Here is a 23,976-nt window from a genome sequence, read left to right on the forward strand (position 1 = left end):
GACTTTCTACATACATGCACATGCGTGCGCAACACACACCCTATACAGGCAAACAAGCATCATTATTAAAGTGCAAGGACACATTCCAGCCAGGCAAACAGTCTCAAGGAATGCAGCAGCGCCTAGGAGGGGCGTACCTTGGAGAAGAGTTGTTGGGGGCCAGAGGAAAGAGGGCTGGAGGGCCTCATTGTCACCCCAGGGTTGTGGAGATTCCCCACAACCAGCAGTGACTCTTGGTTCCCAGCTCTTTTGCTATGAAACACGGTGTCAGAAGTGGAGTGTCAGAAGCAACTTTTGCCACAGGGGCAAGAAGCCCTAGACTATAGGCTAGTGAGCCGGTCATCCCTCATATTCGCGACAGGAGGGATAGGGAACCTGCAGCCATCCAGGAGCTCTCGGACTCCCAACTCCCATCATCCCTGACTGTTGGTCTTGCTGGTTGGGGCTAATGGGAGCTGCAGTCCAAGACGTCCCTGCACTACAAGGTCCTGTTCTGGCCTCACTCAGGCCCTGTTCATATGTGCAAAAAATAAATGAAAACCAAAAACCGCGGCAATTAGCCATGGTGGCAGAAGGAAACCTCCAGCTGCAGAGGCAGTCTACCTCTGCATATCAGGCGGACAAGAGGACCTTCATGCTTTGCCTGCAGGGCTTCCTGGAGGGTTCTCCATGGCTGTCCACTGTTGGAAACAAGACACTGGGCGACATGGCACCCAGCAAGGCTAGGCTGGTTCAGGTGGTAAAGCGCTCAAGGTCTGGGGGAGAAAGGAGATGAAATATACACACCCCTCGGCATGTCCTCAAATGCTACAGCAGCCTTCTCTAACTTGGTGGCTTCCAGATGTTTTAGAGCCGGTAGGTTGATGAAGTCCGAGATACAGAGCAGGGTGGGGGTGCTGTTTTTGTGCCTCTCCCCTTTCCTGTCCTTTCTCTCCTGCCCCTCCAGCCATTACGTTCCCTCCCTCTTCTTCTTCCCTTGTTCTCTCTCGCTGTCCCCCAAAGCGCCCATGAATTATTGAGTGTGCTTGGTGCGCCATCACATATTTATGCGCGGTCCCTGGCCTGCTTCTTTCTAAAGCATTAACCATCATCTCGAGCTCAGCTCAGGTGGAAAAAAAAAAAAGAATTGAAAAGAGCTCAGACGGTCTGGGGCCCTACTCTGGCGCATGTTGTTAAATGTCAGGAGCAGAGATTTCGTAGGAAGGAAGAGCACATGGCCTAGCAGACTCAGACAGCTCAGCCAACTGTTGGGGGTGATGGGAATTGTGATCTCGCAACATCTAGAAGGCCACAAGCACCCCATATCCCTGTTGTTGGCATCTGTCTGTCTCAAGAGACAATGGAGTGCGCCTCCAGGGGTGAAGTTGACCAGCACTGAAATAACCTCCATGGGGTGCAAGCCTGGGCAGTGTGGATGGAGGTCCCAGGCTGCCCAGACAACAGAACCCCCCCCCCCCCTCTTAGCCTCACAAGACGTTTGGCACCAGCTGGGCTGCAGGAGTTGCCGGAAGGAGGCAAATGAGGGAGGGAGGGGGTGTGCATCTTGATTTTTGGATCGGCTACAGGCCATTATTGACAGCCAGATGCAGAGGCGGCTGAGTTGCAAATGGCTCACCTCGTCCCCGCAGATCTGTATCCGCAGCAATGGGGTAGCTGAGTTGCAGCTGGGGCCCATTGGGACAGATAGGGCAGAAGGAAGGGAGCCTAGCAGTAGGGGGCGCCAGAGGACAATGACCTGCAGAGCCAACTAATCCTCAGTTTGCCCTTCTACCTTCTATGTTCTAACCAGCAGCAACACCGAGACTGAGGAGGGAGCAGGGTTGCCATATTTCAACAAGTGAGAATCCGGACACAAAATGTCTTGAGCTTTTTTTACCCAATTTATTGATGCTCCCTTAGGTTCCCCTCCCTCGCTTCTTCCCTTCTTGACACAGAAGCAAAGCCTGCTGCCACCTGCTGCCCTCAGTGCTTCTGAGGCACCTAGAGGGCACCTGTTCCTTATACTCGTCTGTTGACAAAGATACAGTGCATCTGTACATAGAGGTTCCAATCAGCTATTCTGACCAGATTCCTGACATCCCGGTGTGGCTATCACCTCTTATGACGTCAAAACAGCGCTCCCCTGTCAAAAGCAGCATTTGTCTGTACACCAGCTGCTTTTGCAGTGATCAGCATTCCCACGGGCATCCGAGTGGCTTCTGTGAGAATAGGATGCAGGATTCAACGGGCCTTTTGCCTGATCCAGCAGTGCTTTTCTTTTGGGGAAACACAAGCTTTGCAGAAACACACCAAAACATATTTGGGGGGGGGGAATTGAAGTGGGGTGGAAGGAGAGGCAAAACAGCTCAATGGAGACAGAGCGTGCTCAGCAGCAGCAGAATTATGATTGTGGAAGGGGCAGAAACTTGTTGGTAGAGGGAACGGAATGGAGTATCCTGAAGGAAGGTCAGCTAGCTAGCTGGCCAGCACAGTGAACAGGAACACTCCCAACGCTGTAACATTTTGATGCAAACCCCACTAGTTATGAGCAACCGCTATTGAATTTCTCTCTAATGCCACTTAAAGCCAGAACCCCATAATCTTTTTGCCAATTAATTCCCCCCAGCTAACTGGCCCTTGGCCCATGAACCCCAACTGCTCACTCCAGGGCTAGAAACATGATTGCTTTGGTAAAAGGAAAGCTAGGGTTCTCTGAAAACGCCCGGGTGCTCGTTTCTGGGCCTGTGTAACCAAGATTGTAGGACGTAAAAAATATACATTTACTGCTTGGATCCTCCGCTGGACCCCCAAATCACTCGGGCACTCAGGATTTCGCCCTCAGCAGAGGCTGCAAGGGGGGCCTGTCCCTTTGCAACGCTGGCATCTCTGGGAGACAGAACCACCGTGGGCTGGCACAGTCGACGGTCTGACTCAAAGCATGCGGCAGATTTTAAAGAGAGTGGGTGGAATTTATCGCTCGCAGCCTCTTCCCCGCTCCAGAAGTCAGGAGGAGCCGAGCGAGCAGTAACAAGCCTCTAGGCAGGATCGCAGGGTGGCAAGCCAATGTCCATTTTTGTGAAGAGGGGGAAGGCAGCAGCGGTGGCTGTGCCCGGGCAAGACCGGAGGTGGTTTTGGTTGCTCTTGCATTTGCTGCCTAATGAAGAAGAGGCAGATCAGAAGGCATCAAAACCCAAGAGCGCAAGGGAGCCTTTGGGAGGGGGGGTGGAGAGAGAGGAAACCGATTCAGACGAAGGCTGCCTAATTGAAAAGAGAGCAAAGGAGGACGAGTGCCTGGCCTCCATCGCCTCTTTCCAAACGGAGGAAGCCTGAATGATAGCGCTCTCACTTTGATCTCCTCCATCTGTCACACATACACACACACACACCCGCACACCCGCACACCTGCCCCATGGAGCCTGCAAATTAAAATCTCAGTGTTTTTTCCCCAAGGAGGCCGTGGTGGGGCAGAAAGAGTGGGAAATAATACATAGCGCAGCCTTGATTGAATATTCATTGCGGAGAGCAGGAGGCAGAGAGTGCAGCGGTTGGGAACAGAGTCTTGCTTTGTACTAGGGGAAAGGGGAGACGAGGTCACCCCGTCCTTTAAGGAGGAGAAGGAGATGGAGAAGAAGAGGAGTTGGTGGTTGAGGGCGTTCAGGCCAGGGGGGAGAAACACGAGAAGGATGCTTGCGCATGCATGCGTGGTGATGCTATCCTGCCCTTTCGAAGCCAGAGGGGATTTTTCCAGAGGGACAGCTGGTTTAAATAAGGAAACGATGAAGACCTCAGAAAGCACCGGTGGGGGAAATAAAAAAAAGATCATTTCATCAACTCAATTAGGCTCATTAATCAAAGCGGGCCGTTTGCCTCTTCCCAGGGCAGCTGGTGAAGGTTAAGAGAGCGGCTGGATCTCTGGGAAGAGGGAAGAGTTTGGGGAGAAAAACCAGGGAGGGGGGTAGCAGGCTTTGCCAGGAACTTAACCCAAGGACAGCCCCATCGTTCGTCATTTACAGTGACCTGATGGAGATGGATGATACGGCTTAGCAGCCACACTGTGGGAGCTGCCTCCTGAAGCACAGGAGCCAACACCTCACATGATGCAAGTACAAGTTGGTTGGCTCTGTTCCACAGGCACATAACTGGGAAACCAATCTATATTGCTGAACAGCCCAAATCCTCCTCTTAAAAAAAAGAGGGGGCAGGTTTCTAGTCCTCATTGATAATACATGCAGTGTGTGTGTGTGTATGTGTGTGTGTGTGTGTATTTATAAAGGTAAAGGGACCCCTGACCATTAGGTCCAGTCGTGGCCGACTCTGGGGTTGCTGCGCTCATCTCGCTTTATTGGCCGAGGGAGCCGGCGTACAGCTTCCGGGTCATGTGGCCAGCATGACTAAGCCGCTTCTGGCGAACCAGAGCAGCGCACAGAAACGCCGTTTACCTTCCCGCTGGGGCGGTACCTATTTATCTACTTGCAGTTTGACATGCTTTCAAACTGCTAGGTTGGCAGGAGCGGGGACCGAACAACGGGAGCTCACCCCGTCGCGGGGATTTGAACGGCCGACCTTCTGACAGGCAAGTCCTAGGCTCTATGGTTTAACCCACAGCACCACCCGCATTCCTACGTACACACACACACACGTGAGGAGCTGCAAACAGTTGCAAACAGAGTTTTCAGCTAACCAGGGCATTTCGAAGGGATGGGTTGGGAGGGAGAGGTCAAACCCCAGCCTGCAATTTCCCTAAGCCATGCTACTTTTTCCCATTATTGCTTTTTCTTCTTGCCCTTCTATGTTCTGCAGCTCCCCCTGCTTCTCTCGCCAGTTGTCTGAAGGGAAGGATGAGGGAAAGGAACTTGAGGTGGCAAATAGTGGGATCTGACTCTCCCCCAGAAAACCAGATTTTGGCTGAGAAGCTGTGAAGTAAATCTGCACAATACCCACCCACACACCCAGCTCCAAAGTTCAGGAGCCAGCAACATGGGACCCTGTTCTCCTAAGAATGTGCTGTAACCTTGCAATCTCTTTGCAAGGACAAAGTGGGGGTGATTAAAAGACTAAGTGCCATATTAAAATGGTTATTAAGCAGTATCTGCCAGCTCTGGGAGGAAAGGTCGGCTGGGTTCACGCCAATAAAGAACGCTTCTGTGCCCCAAGATTTGGGAACAACCCTTTGAGGGCAGGAAGGCTATTGAACCGCAACGAAAGTCTCTCTCTTCTACTTTTGCAGCGCTGATCTAAGACCAGGATCCCCCTTGGAAGGGGGCAGGAGGCCTTTCCCAAACCAGCCCCTGCTCCCCGACCTCAACCAACACGTCGCTGTGTTCCGAGGCAGAGGAAGGCAATGAAAAAGTATCTGCCAAGCTCCGATTTGGCAGGGGCTGTGCTCTCCCCACCGGCGGCTGCCAAACTGCAAAATTAAAAACAAGCAGGGAAGTTCCGCAGAATATTAATGAGCAGGGGGACAGCGCGGAGCTCTGCGTCTCCATCATATGCCAGGTCCAAGGCATGTATGGGAATGGCAAAGGGGGGGGTGCATCTCAGTGTATGGTGGGGGGCATCCAAGGCAGGCTGTCCCCATGGATTACGCAGCGGGAGCAGCAAGGGTGCGCCAGGATCCAGTGGAGAACGGAGGGGGCAAATCCAGGCATTGTCTCATGCACAGACACCATCCCAGTCTGGATGGGAGCAATGAAATCCGGAGACCGCAAGGCTTGGGCAATGACAGAGGTGCACAGAGTGTGAAAGATGGTTGCAATGAAGGGGTTCTATCCCCAAACCTCAAGGGCATTATGCAGGGAAGCAGAAGGTGGTTTTCAGAAGCATGGCTGCCTCCAGATAGTCATCATGGCTAGAAGCCATCGGTGGCAATTCCTTTCTCCACCCACGGCCCCAATTGCTCATCCCAGCTGTAGCACTTTGAAAGCAGCTAGGCTAAGTTTTCCCATTTTCAGCGCCATTCGTATTATTATGAATTAAGAATGATGCTCACGGCAGCACACACGCCTTGCCCCAATTTTATCACTGACCACAAATGATATAGGGACATGGGTGGCGCTGTGGGTTAAACCACAGAGCCTAGGACTTGCCGATTGGAAGGTCGGCGGTTCGAATCCCCGAGACGGAGTGAGCTCCCGTTGCTTGGTCCCTGCTCCTGCCAACCTAGCAGTTTGAAAGCACGTCAAAGTGCAAGTAGATAAATAGGTACCACTCCGGCGGGAAGGTAAACGGTGTTTCTGTGCGCTGCTCTGGTTCGCCAGAAGCGGTTTAGTCCTGCTGGCCACATGACCTGGAAGCCGTACGCCGGCTCCCTTGGCCAGAGTCGGCCACGACTGGACCTAATGGTCAGGGGTCCCTTTACCTTTACCTTACATATGATATAGTCCAGTTTCCCACATTCGGGGAAACTGCAGGGGTCAGCACACCTGGAGTGCAAAGGGTGAGCCTCACTCTGGGAAAACTCTGGGTAGGTGAGGTAGAGAAAGTGTGCGACTGTGAGCTTGGTGGCCGAGCGGGGATTTGAACCAGAGTCTGATGCTCTAACCACTGCTCGTCTCTGACTCAAAAGGGAATGCTCGAGCTCGGTCAGTATAGCACGAGGCTCTTAATGTCAGGGTCACGGGTTTGATCCCCACGTTGGGCGAAAGATTCCTGTCTCTGTGTTGCAGGGGGTTGGACTAGATGACCCCCTGTGGTCCCTTCCAACTTTTCTATGAACTGCTTGAGGCAAACGTCAGACAGCAGGCAACACAGGTGCCTGCAGATTTCAAACAGGAGAGGTTTTTCTCCGCTGCTTCATTAGGGTAGGTAAAGATAGTTTATAGCACAGTCGGGGGGGAAGAAAAGAAAAGGAAAACATGTTCTTTAATGTCCAACACAGACAAAAAAAAACTATTTTAGGCAAAGCGGAGAGCAGAGGATCCAAAAGGAAGAACTTGGCTTCACAACTAGGCCAAGCTGAGAGACAGCCACCTCGCAATCTGTGCGGAAACAATGTCTTTCATTGGGGGGGGGGGGAGAAAGACACGTGCTTACCAAAATGTGAGAGAGCTGGAAGCCCATGTGCTCGGGGAGGGCAGATATGGAGCGCCACAGCGCACAGCCCGTGGCAACGAAGGCCCAGCTTTTTCAGGATCCTGCCATCTTAACCCACAGCCCGTTCCACAATCTCTGTTAATGGCAGCCTGATCAAACGACACCTCTCGTCTCGGAGCAAAGGATGGGGCGAGAATGAAGACTGGGCAGGTGGTGCTGATCCAGCCAACGCCACGTAGCGTCATTTTTAAGCGGTCAAGTCTCTGCTCCGTTCCACTTGGGGGTGCGTGTGAAGAGTCACCACTTGGAGTATTTCCTGTGAGCCGAATCGCGATAGAACTGGAAGATGGTGTCAGAAGCTAGCTGGGAAGCGGCAATGCATTTCTGGAGCTGTGGAGAGGAAGAGTGGTGGTTATGCTGGAAGGGGGAAGGGATCCCTAAAGATCTGGGGGAGGAGAAAAGAGTCCTCACCCCCCCCAAAAGCCATAGTAGCACACTCGAGGGTGACAGCATTGTTGAAGGTGGCATATGGCGGTGATTTTGGCAGTCAGTTCACCTCTGCGAGGAAACCTGTAGTCAGTTTCAGCTTCCCCAGCTCCTACAATTTTGGTTTACCCTTGGAATCGACCATCGCCATCATCATGAGTTTGTGTGTAGGCCGCTTTTCCATGGCAGGACCGTGCTCAAAACGGCTCACAAGAACGTATAACACAAAGTATGACAACATTTCAAGACGATGCGTTAACAGCTGTGAAACTAAACGCCACACTGGTAGGCCAAAGAAACATCTCAAGTTAACAGATGCTGAAATAACGCTTGGTGATAAATTACAAAGCACCTAAATAGCAGCAAAAACAATCCCTGCCCGTCTCCCAGACACACGTGTGTGTGTGTGTGTGTGTGTGTGTGTGTGTCCGGCCAGGCGAGTGGCAGTGCTTGCTCTTGATGGTTCCAGCAAACTCTCTCCTGCAGCAATGCACCAGAGCCCCATGTTCCTTACCATGGCTTTATTACTTATGATTCGACTTGTTACCCAAGGGTTTCCAAGCGTTTTGTGCCCATTTAAAAACATGCAGCAGCCACACAAACCAAACAGTGCCACCTCGGAGTAGGAAGGTAAGTCTATACAGTGGTACCTTGGGTTAAGAACTTAATTCGTTCTTAGGTCCGTTCTTAACCTGAAACTGTTCTTAACCTGAAGCACCACTGTAATGGTTATAAGGGGTTGCTTGTGCGTAAGTTACCGCCACTGCTAGCTAGGTTTGCCTGGTTAAACCTGTCTTGGCTGACAGCCCTTCACTCCGTGGCCGTTCAGTCGCTTGCAGAATCCGTCAGTGGGCGTTTTTTGAATCTCTTCCAGCAAAGAAGTTGTTTGACGCCCAGTCTCCTCCTGCTCTCCCTGCGCGGAAATCTTCTGCGCAGGGAGGGAGGGGGTAGAGGAGTGCCCGTGCTCTCCCCACTAGTTTCGGGCGAAGAGTCTTGGAGACCCCTCTCCGAATCCCCCATCTGCCCCCCTTCTCTACTGGTGTTGCGCTGATTTCCTTCCCCAGCCAATGCGCTTCCTCTCTCCCTGCTGGGCCCCTCTCCAGCATCGCTCGTGTGCCTTGCCTCCACCTCTGACTCTGATGTCAGTTCCCTGACAACCACTTTAGCTTATGGGGCCTCCCACTGCTGCTGCATGATTTCTGTTCTCATCCTGAAGCAAAATTCTTAATCCAAGGTACTATTTCTGGGTTAGCAGAGTCTGTAACCTGAAGCGTCTGTAACCTGAAGCGTCTGTAACCCGAGGTACCACTGTACCTGGAGCCAGAAAGATATCACCGGAGGCACAGATTTAAAAGAGTACCAGTAGCTCCTGAACAGGTTACTAAGGAGACTCTTCTGCAGCCTCAGGATCACAGGGAGCTGTCCTCGGACATGCATCAATCCGCCTAAAAGCTTCCTCCCACCTTCGGGGATATAATTCAAGTAAGCCCAGTGACTATTTGTCATGCCTAAACTTTCGCAGGGAGTCCTGAGTGACCGGCAACCTCTGAACCACAGCCTCCCAAGGAAGGAAGGAGACCCAAATCCCATCTGGTCCAGCCCCTGCCTTCCCACAGGTCCTTGAAGGGGGCCCGCAAGCAAGGGCAGAAGCACAGCAACCTTCTCTCGCTGTTCTCCCCCAGCGACTGGCCTTGAGAGGCATGTTGCTTCTGGCCCCGGAGCCAGGGTGCAGCCATCATTAACAGTAGCCATGAGTGGGTTAGGCCATGGGTAGGCAAACTAAGGCCCGGGGGCCGGATCCGGCCCAATCACCTTCTAAATCCGGCCTGTGGAAGGTCCGGGAATCAGCGTGTTTTTACATGAGTAGAATGTGTCCTTTTATTTAAAATGCATCTCTGGGTTATTTGTGGTGCACAGGAAGTCATTCATTTTTTTTAAAAAAATATATATAGTCCGGCCCCGCACAAGGTCTGAACCCCCTGCTGAAAAAGTTTGCTGACCCCTGGATTAGGCTGGGGTGGGCAGGCTTTGTTCCCCGAAGTACGTACTTTGGACGAGTGTTTTAGCTTTCGCTCACTCCTGGTTTTATTGTCTTTGCTACCTCTGGGTTTTATTTATTTTCTTGTTTTTAATGTAAGTTGCTTTCGTTGACAGGTGAATATAAATAATGGTTATCACCTTCATGGTAGGAAAAAAGATCCAGACTTGGAGTGTGGTGGAGTCTCCTTCTTTGGAGGTCTTTAAGCAGAGGCTTGACAACCATATGTCAGGAGTGCTCTGATGGTGTTTCCCGCTTGGCAGGGGGTTGGACTCGATGGCCCTTGTGGTCTCTTCCAACTCTATGATTCTATGACAAGCAAGCCCACTGCAACGCCAGAAGCTTGGAATGGTGCAAAGATGATTTGGCGAGGCAAGAGGCTCAACAGATCTGCTGCAGCCACCTGAACGGGTGGTCCCACTCTACCCACTGCCTCACACTGCCTGGTGTGAACCCTGAGCCTAGGGCTGGCCGATTATCTGGTTTTCAACATTGTGATCTATCACTGCCATATACCAATATATCATGTCTGGAATAAGGATGGAGCTATGTAGGAACACTGGCTGGCTTCATGGTTTTCCCTGCCTTGTGATTTCTGCATAGCACACACACACACACACACACACACACACACACACACACACATATCATGATTTGCAATATATTGCCAGGTCAAAAATTATGAAACTGACACCACGATACAGATTCCAAACCAGTTTGTGATGATGTATCAATATATTGCCCAGCCCTAATTACGTCCCAAGGCTACTACTGATTTGGCTCTGAGGGAATTCCCCCAGGCAATCAGGTGATCCTGGAGGATCAACCCTGTACAGTGGTACCTCGGGTTACAGACACTTCAGGTTACAGACTCCGCTAACCCAGAAATAGTACCTCGGGTTAAGAACTTTGCTTCAGGATGAGAACAGATATTGCGCACTGGCGGCAGCGGGAGGCCCCATTAGCTAAAGTGGTGCTTCAGGTTAAGAACAGTTTCAGGTTAAGAACGGACCTCCAGAACAAATTAAGTTCTTAACCCGAGGTACCACTGTACTAGTTTTATGTACCTATAGCTCCGGGCTGGGCTGGGCTCCCTCTGTCAGGACAGAGTCTTGACACCTGTACATGCTGTTTTTCTGCCTACTTCCTGCTCTGCAGCGATGGGAACTGGTCCTGGGCAGGCTGCAGGGCCCAGCTCCCGACAGAATGAATCAAAGCCTGCTCTTGCAAAACCCACCACTGGCTTCCCGCAGCCGGCTTGCCACTTCCAGCCCCGGGCAGATGGAAAGCAAACCAAGGATAGAGGGGAAAGGAAGAGAACAAAAGTTATGCCGAGAAGAAAGCGAGGGTTTTTTTTATATGGGGGAGAAAGGGTGCAGAGAGAGAATGAGAAGAAGGATCTCAGTAGGGAGACGAAAGGCAGGGAGCTATCAAAGGGCTGAGCAACAAAAGGCCTTTCCCGGGGTGGGGGGGGGGGAGAGGAAGAAATCAGATGCAAGAAAGGAAAAAATCCTGCCTCGCTACCCGTCTCCCGCCAGCTCCCTGAGGCCAATTAAACCTCAGCCCCGCTTCGCCGACCCCCCCAGCAACCTCTGTGAAGAATGGGGGGGGGGGTCAAAAGCCGCCGCCGCCACGCGCCCCACCAACGTTCCTTGCGTCTTAATTAGTCCATTTATATGCAAGGGGGAAAGTGTCCAAACCTCAAAACACACAAAAACAAGGATAGAGATCTCAGCTCCCTCTCTTCCCCTACTTGACACGGCAGACAAGCTGCCTGCCCAGGAATGTCAGGTGCCTCGCGAGGACTTCCCAACTCAATTACCAGCCCTGGCACACATGTGGCAGGGCCAGGGTGGCAGCGACGGTGGCGGCTCCTGCTTTGGCGTCTTAACCCGCCTGTTGGCAAAGGCGTGCGCTGGGAGGCAGCTGCATCTGGCAAGTGATTTACGGGCACGGAGAGCTGGAACATAGACAAACGGCTACAAATAAGGGAACCGGCTCGGCCCTCCCGCTCAATACGACGTCGCATCAATCTTCCAGCGCGTTCTGCAAGCGGGCACGCTCGCCACACGAGAGGGAAGTGATCGCGCCCTCCTGCTCTTTCCTCTGAGGCGTCTCGGCTGCCACGTTAACGCACAGGGGCAGGCCTCGAAGTGCCAGGAAGGCCTCTCCGAGGAGGAAGAGGCAAAGGATTCGCAAAGAAGCCTCCCCTCCTCACACTCCACAAATTCATTTTGCTTCTTTCGCCCACTATGCATGGCGCCCATTTTGATGCTGAAGAGTGATCCACGCCGAACCTTTAATGCACGTCCAGCGCTGGTTTTAAAAGCACAAGAACTTCCCCCGAGGAATCCCTGAAGCTGTAGTTTCCCCCTCACACAGCTGTAAAACCATGTCTGGTGTGCTTTAAGCAATGGAGTGGAAACCAGCAGCCATTTTGGCTATGCTGTTGCTCCACGGTCAGAGGCAGCAGTGCTTCTCAATACCAGCTGCCGGAAACTGCAGCAGGGGGAGAGTCTGCTCTTGAGGTCGGGTCCCGCTTACGGGTTTCCCACGGGCATCTGGCTGACCACTGGGAGAAGAGGGCGCAGGATTAGGTGGGCCTTTAGCCTGATCCAGCAGAGAGCCAGTGTGGTGTAGTGGTTAAGAGCGGTAAACTCGTAATCTGGTGAACCGGATTCGCTTCCCCGCTCCTCCACATGCAGCTGCTGGGTGACCTTGGGCCAGTCACACTTCTCTGAAGTCTCTCAGCCCCACTCACCTCACAGAGTGTTTGTTGTGGGGGTGGAAGGGAAAGGAGAACATTAGCCGCTTTGAGACTCCTTAGGGTAGTGATAAAGCGGGATATCAAATCCAAACTACTCTTCTTCTTCTTCTTCTTCTTCTTCTTCTTCTTCTTCTTCTTCTTCTTCTTCTTCAAAAGAGGAGTGACAAGTTAAACTGCTTGAATATATGGAACTAGCGAATATAACGGAAAAGATCAGGGATAGATCGACCGAGAAGTTTAAAAAGGAATTGGAGATTTATAGGCAATATTTAAAAGAACATTGTCTCCCTATTAAAACTTTAGAATGCAGCCAATCAGAAGCCGCGGAAGTCGTGTCAGACGTTCGGGTTCCAAAGAACATATGCAAACTGGAACACTCCCTTCTGGGTTTGCGGCATTCGGAAGCCAAAAAGTTCGACTTGCAAGGCGTTCAGGATCCAAGGTATGACTGTGTAGTGACTTGAGGGACAGGGAGGGCCCTCTGGCCCATGGCTTGAATGTGGCCCTGCAAGCCTCACCAGCTGACCTGTGGCACTCTCCCCAAGCCTTACCCCATCTCCCTGAGCACCTCTCCTATGAGCCCTTCTGTAACCCTTTACAAGCCTGGCAGGAAGGTGGAATTGAACTGTGGAAGGTGGAATTGAATCCAAAAACAACTTCTTCTGTGTCAAATCCACCCAAATCCCATGTCAAAGAAACCGGAATAACGCGACTCGTCTTCACTCATTTTCTTCCACAGTTTCCACAATTCTGTGTGATTTATTCCTGCTTCTGCTCAGTGCCTGGATGCTGAAGCCCTGTTTCCCACTGGCATTCATGGCTGCAAATCTCAAGACATTGGCCCACATACTTTCAAGCCTATCTTCCCAACGGCAAGGAATAGAAACTTCCTTATTTCTTCCCCCGCAATGTGAAGGGAGGGCTCAATTCTGCGAAGGTGGAAGAGGGGAGGAAATGGGGGAAGGGTCCTTTATAAAGAAGCAGGGAACGGGGAACCTTTCACACTAGGCCAGGAGTCGGCAGCGTGTGGCCCATGGGCCGGATGTGGCCCACGAAGACCGTTTTACCGGCCCACAAGCCGCCCGCAAACCGAGCCGCCCACTTGGAAAGTCCCCTGTGCTTTGCGCTAAAGCAGCGCAGATACTTGTCGAGTGGCGCCGGAAATGGCGTCTGCACATGTGCAGATACCAGAAATTGCATCTGTGCATGTCCAGACACCGAAAATTGCTTCTTCGCAGGCACGATTTTCGGCGTCTGGGCATGCGCAGAAGCGATTTCCAGTGCCACTGACATGCGCAGATGCGATCTCCGGCATTGCGCTGCACCAGTCCGGCCTACAGATGATCTCCATGGGAGTGATCCAGCCCATGGCCGGTAAAGATTGCCAACCCATGCACTAGGCAATACAAGATGTGCCCTTCCAAACTCTGCCCTCAGCACCCAAGACTACCTCTCTCTTCCCACTCAGCTACTGTGCTCCTTCCAGGAGCTGGTCTAAATCCAGAGAGGTGTAGCCGGACAGCCCTCCGGGTAGGTCAAGCTCGCGGCCTACTAGCCGGCTGAAATTGGAGGGCTGAGAGAAAGCTGTGCTGAAAACGGGGGTCCCCGAGAGCTTGTCCCTCTCAAATTATGGGGTGGGGGACGAGGAGTGATTTTCCTTAGCAGGGGGAGAACATAGCGGGAGAGAGGGGCACGTCACAGAAGTTAGCTGATGGGCAGAGGGCAAAGGTGAAAAAGCAAGATAGGAGACAGAGACAGACACACAGACACCAAGTGACGAAGAGTTTTATTAAAGCATGATGGAGAAGAGTGCTTAAGGGAAAGGGTGATGCAATCAGAGCAACAGGAGATGAAAAGATGAATCTTCCAGGCCACCCAACCAACACACTTGGACTCCTGCTCTGCCACCCCAAATCTAGCTATTGTGCCGTTTGTTAAAATGCAAGGAAATTTGATGGAAATTTGCCACGCTGTCATTCAGCAGCTGTTATCAGGAGAGTTCAAAGGGGTTGTTTTAATTTCCTCCCTGGCCTTCTTCCGCTGGACTGACAGGCATCTCTGAGCTGAGCGTTCTGAAGCACCCAAGTCTCAACAAGTGAAAGAAATGCAGTCATGGCTCTGTGCTGGACCACAGACAGTACAGCCAATCGCAAAGAGCTAGTTGTTTCAAACTGGATTAGCCACCCATTATTTAGCTAGCTAAAAACATGGGGGTGGGGGGAATCAACACTTAAACATTAACAGAACTGGTTAAAAATGAATCAAAGGCATGCCATTAATTATAATAAAAACAGCACAGCACCAGTCCTTTAACTTAAAAAAAAAAAGTCGATTTCCAAAAGCCTGCGTTCGAACAAGAAGGTGGAAGGACAGCAAAGAGGGAGCCAGTCTAGCTTTTCCAAGGAAGGAGTTCTAAAGTCTGGAGGCAACCACCAAAAAGGCCCTGTCTTGTGTGTCTGTGAGGGTGGCGAGACCGAGATAAGGGCCTCCCCAGAAGATCTCAGAACCCAGGCAGGTTCATTTGGGGGAATACAGTCTCCATAAAGGGCTTAATAGGTCTGAATTGTGCAAGGAAACAAACTGGTAGCCAATTGAGTTGTTGTAACTGCTCCCTATAACCAGCCCCGGTTAACATTCTGGCTGCAGCTCTCTGAGCAGTCACATGTAGAGCACATTACAGAAATCCAAACAGAATGCAACTAAGGGATGTGTCACTGTGATATGTAGTGGAACTAGACCATGAGAGAAATAAGGACAGCTTATGAATATCACAGCATGCCACGAAGCGTGCAATTCTAGGAATATCATTAGAACACGGAAAAACTAATAATTGGATAGGACCAAGATGGAAAGCTACAGATGTAGTGGGAAAGGCCACAAAGTTAAAATGGACACATGCAGGACATGTGGCAAGAGGTGATCAGGGCCGATGGAATAAGGCTGGGTTCGCATAGAGACCCTACAAGTTCAAAAGACCAAGGGGATGACCACTATGGGATGGGTGGGCGATCTAAAACTAACAGCAAGGCTTGTGGGGAGGCAACAGCTGTTTGACAGTGGAACAGGCTCCCACTTGTGGGCTCTCCTTCTCTGGAGGTTTTTAAGCAGATGTTGTGTGGCCATCTGTCATGGATGATCTAGGAAAGATTCCTGCATTACGGGGGGTTGGATTGGATGACCCTCGGGGTGCCTTCCAACTCTACCAAGACCGGCGGCAGCTAGACTGGTGACTGGGAGCGGCCGCCGAGACCACGTAACACCGGTCTTGAAAGACCTACATTGGCTCCCAGTACGTTTCCGAGCACAATTCAAAGTATTGGTGCTGACCTTTAAACGGCCTCGGTCCAGTATACCTGAAGGAGCGTCTCCACCCCCATCGTTCTGCCCAGACACTGAGGTCCAGCGCCGAGGGCCTTCTGGTGGTTCCCTCACTGCGAGAAGTGAGGTTTACAGGGAATCAAATTTGCAGATGACACCAAACTGGGAGGGGTGGCTAACACCCCAGAGGACAGGATCACACTTCAAAACGACCTTGACAGATTAGAGAACTGCGCCAAAACAAACAAGATGAATTTTAACAGGGAGAAATGTAAAGTATTGCACTTGGGCAAAAAAAATGAGAGGCACAAATACAAGATGGGTGACACCTGGCTTGAGAGCAGTACATGTGCAAAGGATCTAGGAGTCTTGGTTGACCACAAACTTGACATGAGCCAACAGTGTGACGCGGCAGCTAAAAAAGCCAATGCAATTCTGGGCTGCATCAATAGGAGTATAGCATCTAGATCAAGGGAAGTAATAGTGCCACTGTATTCTGCTCTGGTCAGACCTCACCTGGAGTACTGTGTCCAGTTCTGGGCACCACAGTTCAAGAAGGACACTGACAAACTGGAACGTGTCCAGAGGAGGGCAACCAAAATGGTCAAAGGCCTGGAAACGATGCCTTATGAGGAACGGCTAAGGGAGCTGGGCATGTTTAGACTAGAGAAGGGGAGGTTAAGGGGTGATATGATAGCCATGTTCAAATATATAAAAGGATGTCACATAGAGGAGGGAGAAAGGTTGTTTTCTGCTGCTCCAGAGAAGCGGACACGGAGCAATGGTTCCAAACTACAAGAAAGAAGATTCCACCTAAACATTAGGAAGAACTTCCTGACAGTAAGAGCTGTTTGACAGTGGAATTTGCTGCCAAGGAGTGTGGTGGAGTCTCCTTCTTTGGAGGTCTTTAAGCAGAGGCTTGACAACCATATGTCAGGAGTGCTCTGATGGTGTTTCCTGCTTGGCAGGGGGTTGGACTCGATGGCCCTTGTGGTCTCTTCCAACTCTATGATTCTGTGATTCTGTGAACCAGGCAGAACGCCCTCCCACCAGATGTCAAAGAGAACAAGAACTACCAGACTTTTAGAAGACATCTGAAGGCAGCCCTGTTTAGGGAAGCTTTTAATGTCTGATGTATTATGGTATTTTGATATTTTGTTGGAAGCCGCCGAGAGTGGCTGGGGAAGCCCAGCCAGATGGGCGGGGTATAAATAAATTATTATTATTATTATTATTATTATTATTATTATTATTATTATTAAACCAAGAATGGCAAAGAACAATGGAGAGAACTTGAAGGGGTGTATGGCCAAAGATGGATGTGAGAAGCTGCAAAAGAAAAAGATATGCATACACCCCACATTAAATGCAACCTCACAAATCTGTTTACATAGAAATATGAAAACAGCCAGCAATTAAAGCTATACAACACAACAACTAAGATGAAGTATAATGGGGGGGGGATGACTTTTTGAAGCTAGATGGTGGACTGTTCTGTTTTCTCTTTCTCTCACCCCCTGCGCCCAAACATTGCCACAGCTCAAGGGCTTATCACCTCCTTCTCCTTTTGTGGGCAGAGGACCAGTTTTTTTCCCAGACAGCCACCTATGAAGTAGATTTAAAGCGCTGCTGCAGAAGCCAGCCAAGCAAAACCCGCCTGGCTCAGGAGCCGCAGGGAAGGAGGAGGCAGAACAAGAACACTGGGGGGACCAGGCAGCTCTCAGCTGCGGCTGAAAATGATGGGAAACGTTGTCCTCCCTTCCTTCTCATCCTCTACACAGCACGGTTCCCAAGCCAGCAGCGTTAGCATGCGGCTGGTGTCTCCGAGCTCATGCCGGCGATGGAAGGTAAATCATAATTATTTATTGCCTGTGCTCTTGCCGCCTGTTGCTCTTGCGAGAGGCAAAACTTTCCCCCAGCAGAGGATTCGGCAGCTGCTGATGGATGCTGGCTCTGTGTGCTGTTCGCCGCCGACACCCCAGCTCCTGGGGCGCTGGAGTGGCTCCCAGGAAGGAGAAGGAGTAATGTAGAGACCACGGCTCTCTTCGTACCATAGGGCTCTTTGCGGCAGAAGGCAAGAGATTCCTACAAACCCCTCTTCTCTCCCTTTTGGGGAACGAAAAAGCATGAACGAGCACAGTTCAATTCTACCTTCCTGCCAGGCTTGTAAAGGGTTGCAGAAGGGCTCGCAGGAGGGGGGCTCAGGGAGATGGGGTACAGCTTGGGCACGGTCCCATCGGTCAGCTGGTGAGGCTTGGAGGGGCACATTCAAGCCATGGGCCAGAGGGCCCTCCCTGTCCCTCAAGTCACTACACAGTCGTACCTTGGATCCTGAACGCCTTGTGAGTCGAACGTTTTGGCTCCCGAATGCCACAAACCCAGAAGGAAGTGTTCCAGTTTGCAAACATTCTTTGGAACCCGAACGTCCGACACGACTTCCACGGCTTCTGATTGGCTGCAATCTAAAGTTTTAATAGGGGGACAATGTTCTTTTAAATATTGCCTATAAATCTCCCATTCCTTTTTAAACTTTTGGGTTGATCTCTCCCTGATCTTTTCTGTTATATTTGCTAGTTCCATATATTCAAGCAGTTTAACTTGTCACTCCTCTTTTGAAGAAGAGGAGGAGGAGGAGGAGGAGGAGGAGGAGTTTGGATTTGATATCCCGCCTTTCACTCCCCTTCAGGAGTCTCAAAGCAGCTAACATTCTCCTTTCCCTTCCTCCCCCACAACAAACACTCTGTGAGGTGAGTGGGGCTGAGAGACTTCAGAGAAGTGTGAGTGGCCCAAAGCCACCCAGCAGCTGCATGTGGAGGAGCAGAGACGCGAACCCGGTTCCCCAGATTACGAGTCCATCGCTCTTAACCACTACACCACACTGGCTCTCCAGTGATGGGATTTTATCTCCTTTCCACCCCTTGGCAACCAGCAGCCTCGCTGCTGTTGTTGCTACAAAAAAATCCTCCTTTTCTCTCTTGGAATTGCTGATGCCGTAATACCTAAGACAGGGGTAGGCAACCTAAGGCCCATGGGCCACAAGCGGCCCACGGGGGTCATTTAACTGGCCCACGAGCCGCCCCTGAACCAAACCACCCACTCAGCGAGTCCCTGCGCGCTGTGCTACACCGGCGCAGCACGGCACAGGGACTCCCTTCTGTGGCGCTGGAAATCGCGGCCGCGCATCCGTCCCATAGATGCATCTCCACTGGAGTGAACTGGCCCAGTGTGAGGTAAACCTTGCCGACCCCTGACCTAAGACGAAGGCTTCCGGTTTTTTGATAAACATTTTTAAACATGTTTTAAACATTTTTTTTAAATTCATTATATCCAAGTTCCCAAAAGCTATTTAGATTTTTTTTGCAACCCCACCACATGTGGTACATTGTTCCCTCTAGCTCTCTTCACCTGCAGCATAAATTTGAGTTGGTTTTGTACATTTTGGCCAGTTTGCTGGGGGTGATGTACCATCTGATGTGGCATCTTCATAAAGTTTTCTTTTGTAGTAAAACAAGCCGTAAATTTCAGTTCCCTTCTCCATAAATTTTCCCATTCTGCCTTCTGTATGTTATATCGAAAGTCCTTCACCCACTGCACCATAACCGATTTTACTTCTTCATTTACAGGAAGAACTTTCTGGCAATAAGAGTTGCTTGACAGTGGAACAGACCACCTCAGAAGGTTCATTGGAGGCTATTAAGCAGAGGTTGGGTGGCCATCTGTCAGGGATGCTTTAGCCGAGATTCCTGCATTGCAGTGGGTTGGACTAGATCAGTGTTTCCCAACCTTGGGCCTCCAGCTGTTTTTGAACTACAATTCCCATCATCCCTGACCACTGGTCTTGCTAGCTAGGGATGATGGGAGTTGTAGTCCAAAAACAGCTGGAGGCCCAAGGTTGGGAAACACTGGACTAGATGACCCTTGGGTCCCTTCCAACTCTATGAGACCTTCTTCTCAGGTGTTAAAATAAGCAGAGGTGACTCTCTTGGTAGTTCTGCCACCCTCAGAAGATGGGGGGGGGGAGCAGGGAGTGGCAGCCCAGGAAAGTCCATTATTTGTGGCAGCCCCTAAATCAGTGGTTCTCAAATTTCTTGCTCTGGGCCACACTTTCAGAATAAATATTTGCTTGCGTCACAACAATTTTTTTATTGATAGCAAATATACTGGAAAACATATCTGGGATTGTCCTCTGTATCTCCTGATGCTCTTGCTCTCGTTTTGAAAAGGTATCTATCCATATTATGCAATGTTTTTTAAAAATTACTTTTATAGTAATACCATACCACTCTGAAATATTTAGATGTTTCTTTGATCATCCTTGAATCTTCCGGCCACTCTTGCCATCCTCTATAGTGTGATGAGCCACACCCTCCAAAAATCAATTCCCTAAGTTATGGAATTCCTTCGCCACAGAAGTGCACCTGACAGCTTTGCTATGAACCCTTTGCAGAATGCCGAACACGTATTTCTTTACCCTAGTTTTTGATATTATATTTATTTATATATCTCGAGTTGCAATCATCATTTGTTTTTAGTGTTGTTTTTCGTTCTGACCTGCCTTAGAACCTCCTGATGAAGGTTCCTGGTGAATAATAGTTATTATTCTGGTGGCTTATATGGATATAATTTGTAGGGGGGGGGCGTATATAAGGAACTCCATTGCAACCACTTTCCGCTTCCTCAATTCTCGCCATAAAAAATGCCTCACAATATGTTAGATGAACCTCGGAGAGAAGGAAATAACAGTTTGCATTTTTCTGTTTCGGTATCTTCCTCTTCTTCTTCTTCTTTTTTTTTACAAGCACTAAACTGATTAGAATTCAACCCAAAACAAAAGCAATTTCTGCTCCCCCCCTTTCTCTCGACAGAAACACTTGTCTAATTAATGGCGCCTGGCTGCCACCTCCGTTCAATAGCACATTAGCGTTCATAATTGTTCCTTTAGAGCCGGACGGGCGCGGCGTTCCAAGCCGTTTGGCAGGGCCGAGGCAACAGTAATGAGAAACGACTCCACAGCCCACGACCAGAATACTAAGCGGCTTCCCTAAATGTCTTCTGAGGGGAGGAAGAGAGGAAGCAATTCACACAGGCCCCGCTTCACAGAGCCCTGCCTACCTGACGCAGATACCTGTATCGCCCCCCCCATGAATAAATCCCCCTCCCCTCACTTTTCTGCCTTGGCAGAGCAAACAAGAGGTGATGGATGAGGTGGGACAGATGGCCCGGCCAATTCAGACGGATACATCCAATAAACGTGACTGGCGGATGGCTTTCCAAGGCTCCCGCCAAAACAGGCTGTCAAGAGCGATTTAAGGAGACTGGAGCAGGAGCTCCAGATGTTCGGCGACCGAGACAGCGACCGGCCGCCAGCCTGCTCAAACGGGCTCCGTGCTTGGGGTCTGCTAGCCTTCAGGGGTCAAGACCTGAGGGCAGCTGCAACCCCATACATCCCATAATGAGAGAGAAGATGCGGAGAACAATCCTTAAATGAATTCAGACACAATAAAGAGCAACGAGAGAACCAGTTCTAGCGTCGGTGGTGGCACTGATATTTTTCTTACTACCACAGCAGCCATTACCGTATTTTTCGCTCCATAAGGCACACTTTTTTCCTCCTAAAAAGTAAGGGGAAATGTCTGTGTGTCTTATGGAGCGAATGCGTGGTCCCTGGAGCCGAACTGCCCAGGGGCAAAAAGCAAATTGTGCTCTTTTTTTTTTTAGAAAGAGGGAAGTGGGTGTTGAAACAAAGCTGCTGAGCAGCTGATCGGCAAGCGATAGGGAGGGAGATAAGGACTCTAGAGATAAAGGAGGCTGCCTGGAAAGGGGGAGGTAAAAGCACATGGGTCCTCAGGGTTTTTGCATTGGGTCACCCCAAATTCACCATCAGATTACAAAGCATGTCCATGTCCACAGCCTGCACCAAAAAATCATGCATCCACTGTTTCGTGGGGCCACAATGGTGCAAAAATGTGGTTACAAAGCACGGATCCACATGGATTCTCAGGATTTTTGAATTTGGCTATCCCAAACTCACTGTCAAATCACATATCATGTCTATGGCCACAGCATGAACCACAAAAATCATACATCCACTGTTTCGTTCAGAATATTTTTTTTCTCCTCCTCTAAAAACTAGGTGCATCTTATGGTCAGGTGCGTCTTATGGAGCGAAAAATACATTAATTTCCGAGGGAGGCGGCCATTTGCCGCAGCAGGTCCCGCAGGCTGCATTTTCCCCTTTCGAAGCACAGTAAAACCCCACAGAGAGCAACTGGCGAAAACGGCACGGCAAAAGGGCGAGAGGGAAGCAGAGCCTGGGACTCCAGGCAATATATCACCTGAGCCACAGTTTCCATGGTAACTGACCACCTCCATCTTGAGTGTGCCATGGACCCCCCCACCACCACAAGGTGAGGCACGGCAAAGCCATCGCCCGAATGTCGATGAGGAAAGAACAGAACGGCACCCAAGGGCTGCGAGGAGAAAGCACTCAAACATCAACCCAGTGTAAGCTGGTCTCCGACCGTAATAATAAAAAATTATTATTATTATCAACCCAGTATACAGAATCCAAGCCAAGCGATGGCCAGAGTCCCACGAACAATCAGAATGGGTCTAGTGGTTTTAACTTAATGCCACAATTTTTTCTTTGTTTTATTTATTACATTTAAATACCGCCTTTATATTCCAAGGATCTCGAGGCGGTACTGTACATGCTTCTCCTCTTCCTCCCCATTTCATCCTCACGACAACACTGTGAAGTAGGTTAGGCTAAGAGATGGTGACTAGCCCAAAGTCACCCAGTGAACTTCATGACAGAGTAGGGACTCGAACCCCTGCTCTCCCAGGTGCTAGTCCAAAACTCTAACCCAGGGGTCAGCAAAATTTTTCAGCAGGGGGCCGGTCCATTGTCACTCAGACCTTGTGGGGGGCCAGACTATATTTTTTTTTGGGGGGGGGATAAACAAATTCCTATGCCCCACAAATAACCCAGAGATGCATTTCAAATAAAAGGACACATTCTACTCATGTAAAAACACACTGATTCCTGGACCATCCGTGGGCCGGATTTAGAAGGTGATTGGGCCGGATTCGGCCCACGGGCCTTAGTTTGCCTACCCATGCTCTAACCATTACGCAGCACAGTCTCTCTCTCTATCTCTCCCCCCCCCACTTGTTATTTTGAGCCAGAGCAACTGTATAGAGAAGACAGCTTAACAAAGAAAGAAAAGGGCACCAAGGTTTACCTACAGCCACAATTAAACAGGCCAGGATGATCTCTCCCCCCTCCCCCTTTAAGTCTTTACCTGGCACTGAAAAGGTACTACCAAGTGTAGAGATCCCAGGCTGCTAAGTGCTCCCAGTGCAGGATAGCAGCAGAATCCCATAAACTCAGGTCTGCTCAATGTGTCCTGAGAGGAGGCAGAAGAGGACAGCCCAAGTTTTGGTTCTCATGCCATCAGCTCTTGAAATGCACACGCGCGTACACACACACACAGCATTTTATTCTTTAAGTTGCCTTGGGCGCCTTATCTGAAAAGCAGTATATATAAATGAAATCCATCAATATCACCCCCCAAGCAAGCAGATGCTAAAAATATTTCTGCAAGTGCCTAAGAGCGCAGGATAAATAAAGCAGCATAATCAGGGTTGGATCAAAGAAGGCAGAAGAATGAGAAATTAACTCTGAACCAAGAATGAATGGGAATGGAAGCGAGAAGCCGTTTACAGCAGAGAGGTCACCTGAAAGCCTCGGCAAAGCAATTCTGCACAGAAAGCCTGCTTGTCTGCAGCCCAGAGAAGCAACTTGTTGTCCTGGAGGACCAGCCTTAAAAGTTTAAAGGCAGCCTCCTTCCTCAACCTGAATCCTCTGCTTTGAACTACAATTCCTATTATTTACTTCGGGGTTTTGCTTTACTTTTATTAAAAGGTAAAGGTACCCCTGACTGTTAGGTCCAGTCATGGCCAACTCTGGGGTTGCGGCGCTCATCTTGCTTTACTGGCCGAGGGAGCCGGCGTACAGCTTCCGGGTCATGTGGCCAGCAGGACTAAGCCTCTTCTGGCGAACCAGAGCAGCGCACGGAAACGCCATTTACCTTCCCGGAGCGGTACCTATTTATTTACTTGTACTTTAACGTGCTTTTGAACTGCTAGGTGGGCAGGAGCAGAGACCGAGCAATGGGAGTTCACCCCGTCACGGGGATTCGAACCGCAGACCTGATCGGCAAGCCCTAGGCTCTGTGGTTTAACCCACAGCGCCACCCGCGTCCCTTTGCTTTTCTTAACTGAGGGCAAATCAGCCAAGCTGTTGCTTTCAGAAGGATGTTAAGAAGAGCCCAGGCCAGGCCCTTAAAGGATG

At 50.3% G+C, this 23,976-nt stretch overlaps 1 protein-coding gene and 1 long non-coding RNA gene across 2 annotated transcripts in view; both read right to left on the reverse strand.

The window, feature by feature from the left end:
- Nucleotides 1-1,861: 1,861 nt before the first annotated feature.
- Nucleotides 1,862-4,194, reverse strand: LOC309346273. The gene is made up of 2 exons (XR_014158553.1): nt 2,880-4,194; nt 1,862-2,846 (listed from the first exon to the last, which is right to left on the reverse strand). It is a non-coding gene; the product is annotated as an uncharacterized lncRNA (long non-coding RNA).
- Nucleotides 4,195-6,822: 2,628 nt separating this feature from the next.
- Nucleotides 6,823-23,976, reverse strand: part of EXOSC5 (exosome component 5) — a 42,283-nt gene continuing 25,129 nt past the window's right edge. The window contains exon 6 of the mRNA XM_081869701.1: nt 6,823-7,401. Coding sequence (XP_081725827.1) covers nt 7,309-7,401 — 93 coding nt within the window. The 3' untranslated portion in view covers nt 6,823-7,308. The remainder of the gene's footprint in view (nt 7,402-23,976) is intronic.

The sequence above is a fragment of the Podarcis erhardii genome (genome assembly GCF_964252035.2).
Source record: "Podarcis erhardii genome assembly, chromosome: 7".
NCBI classification, from domain to species: Eukaryota; Metazoa; Chordata; class Lepidosauria; order Squamata; family Lacertidae; genus Podarcis; species Podarcis erhardii.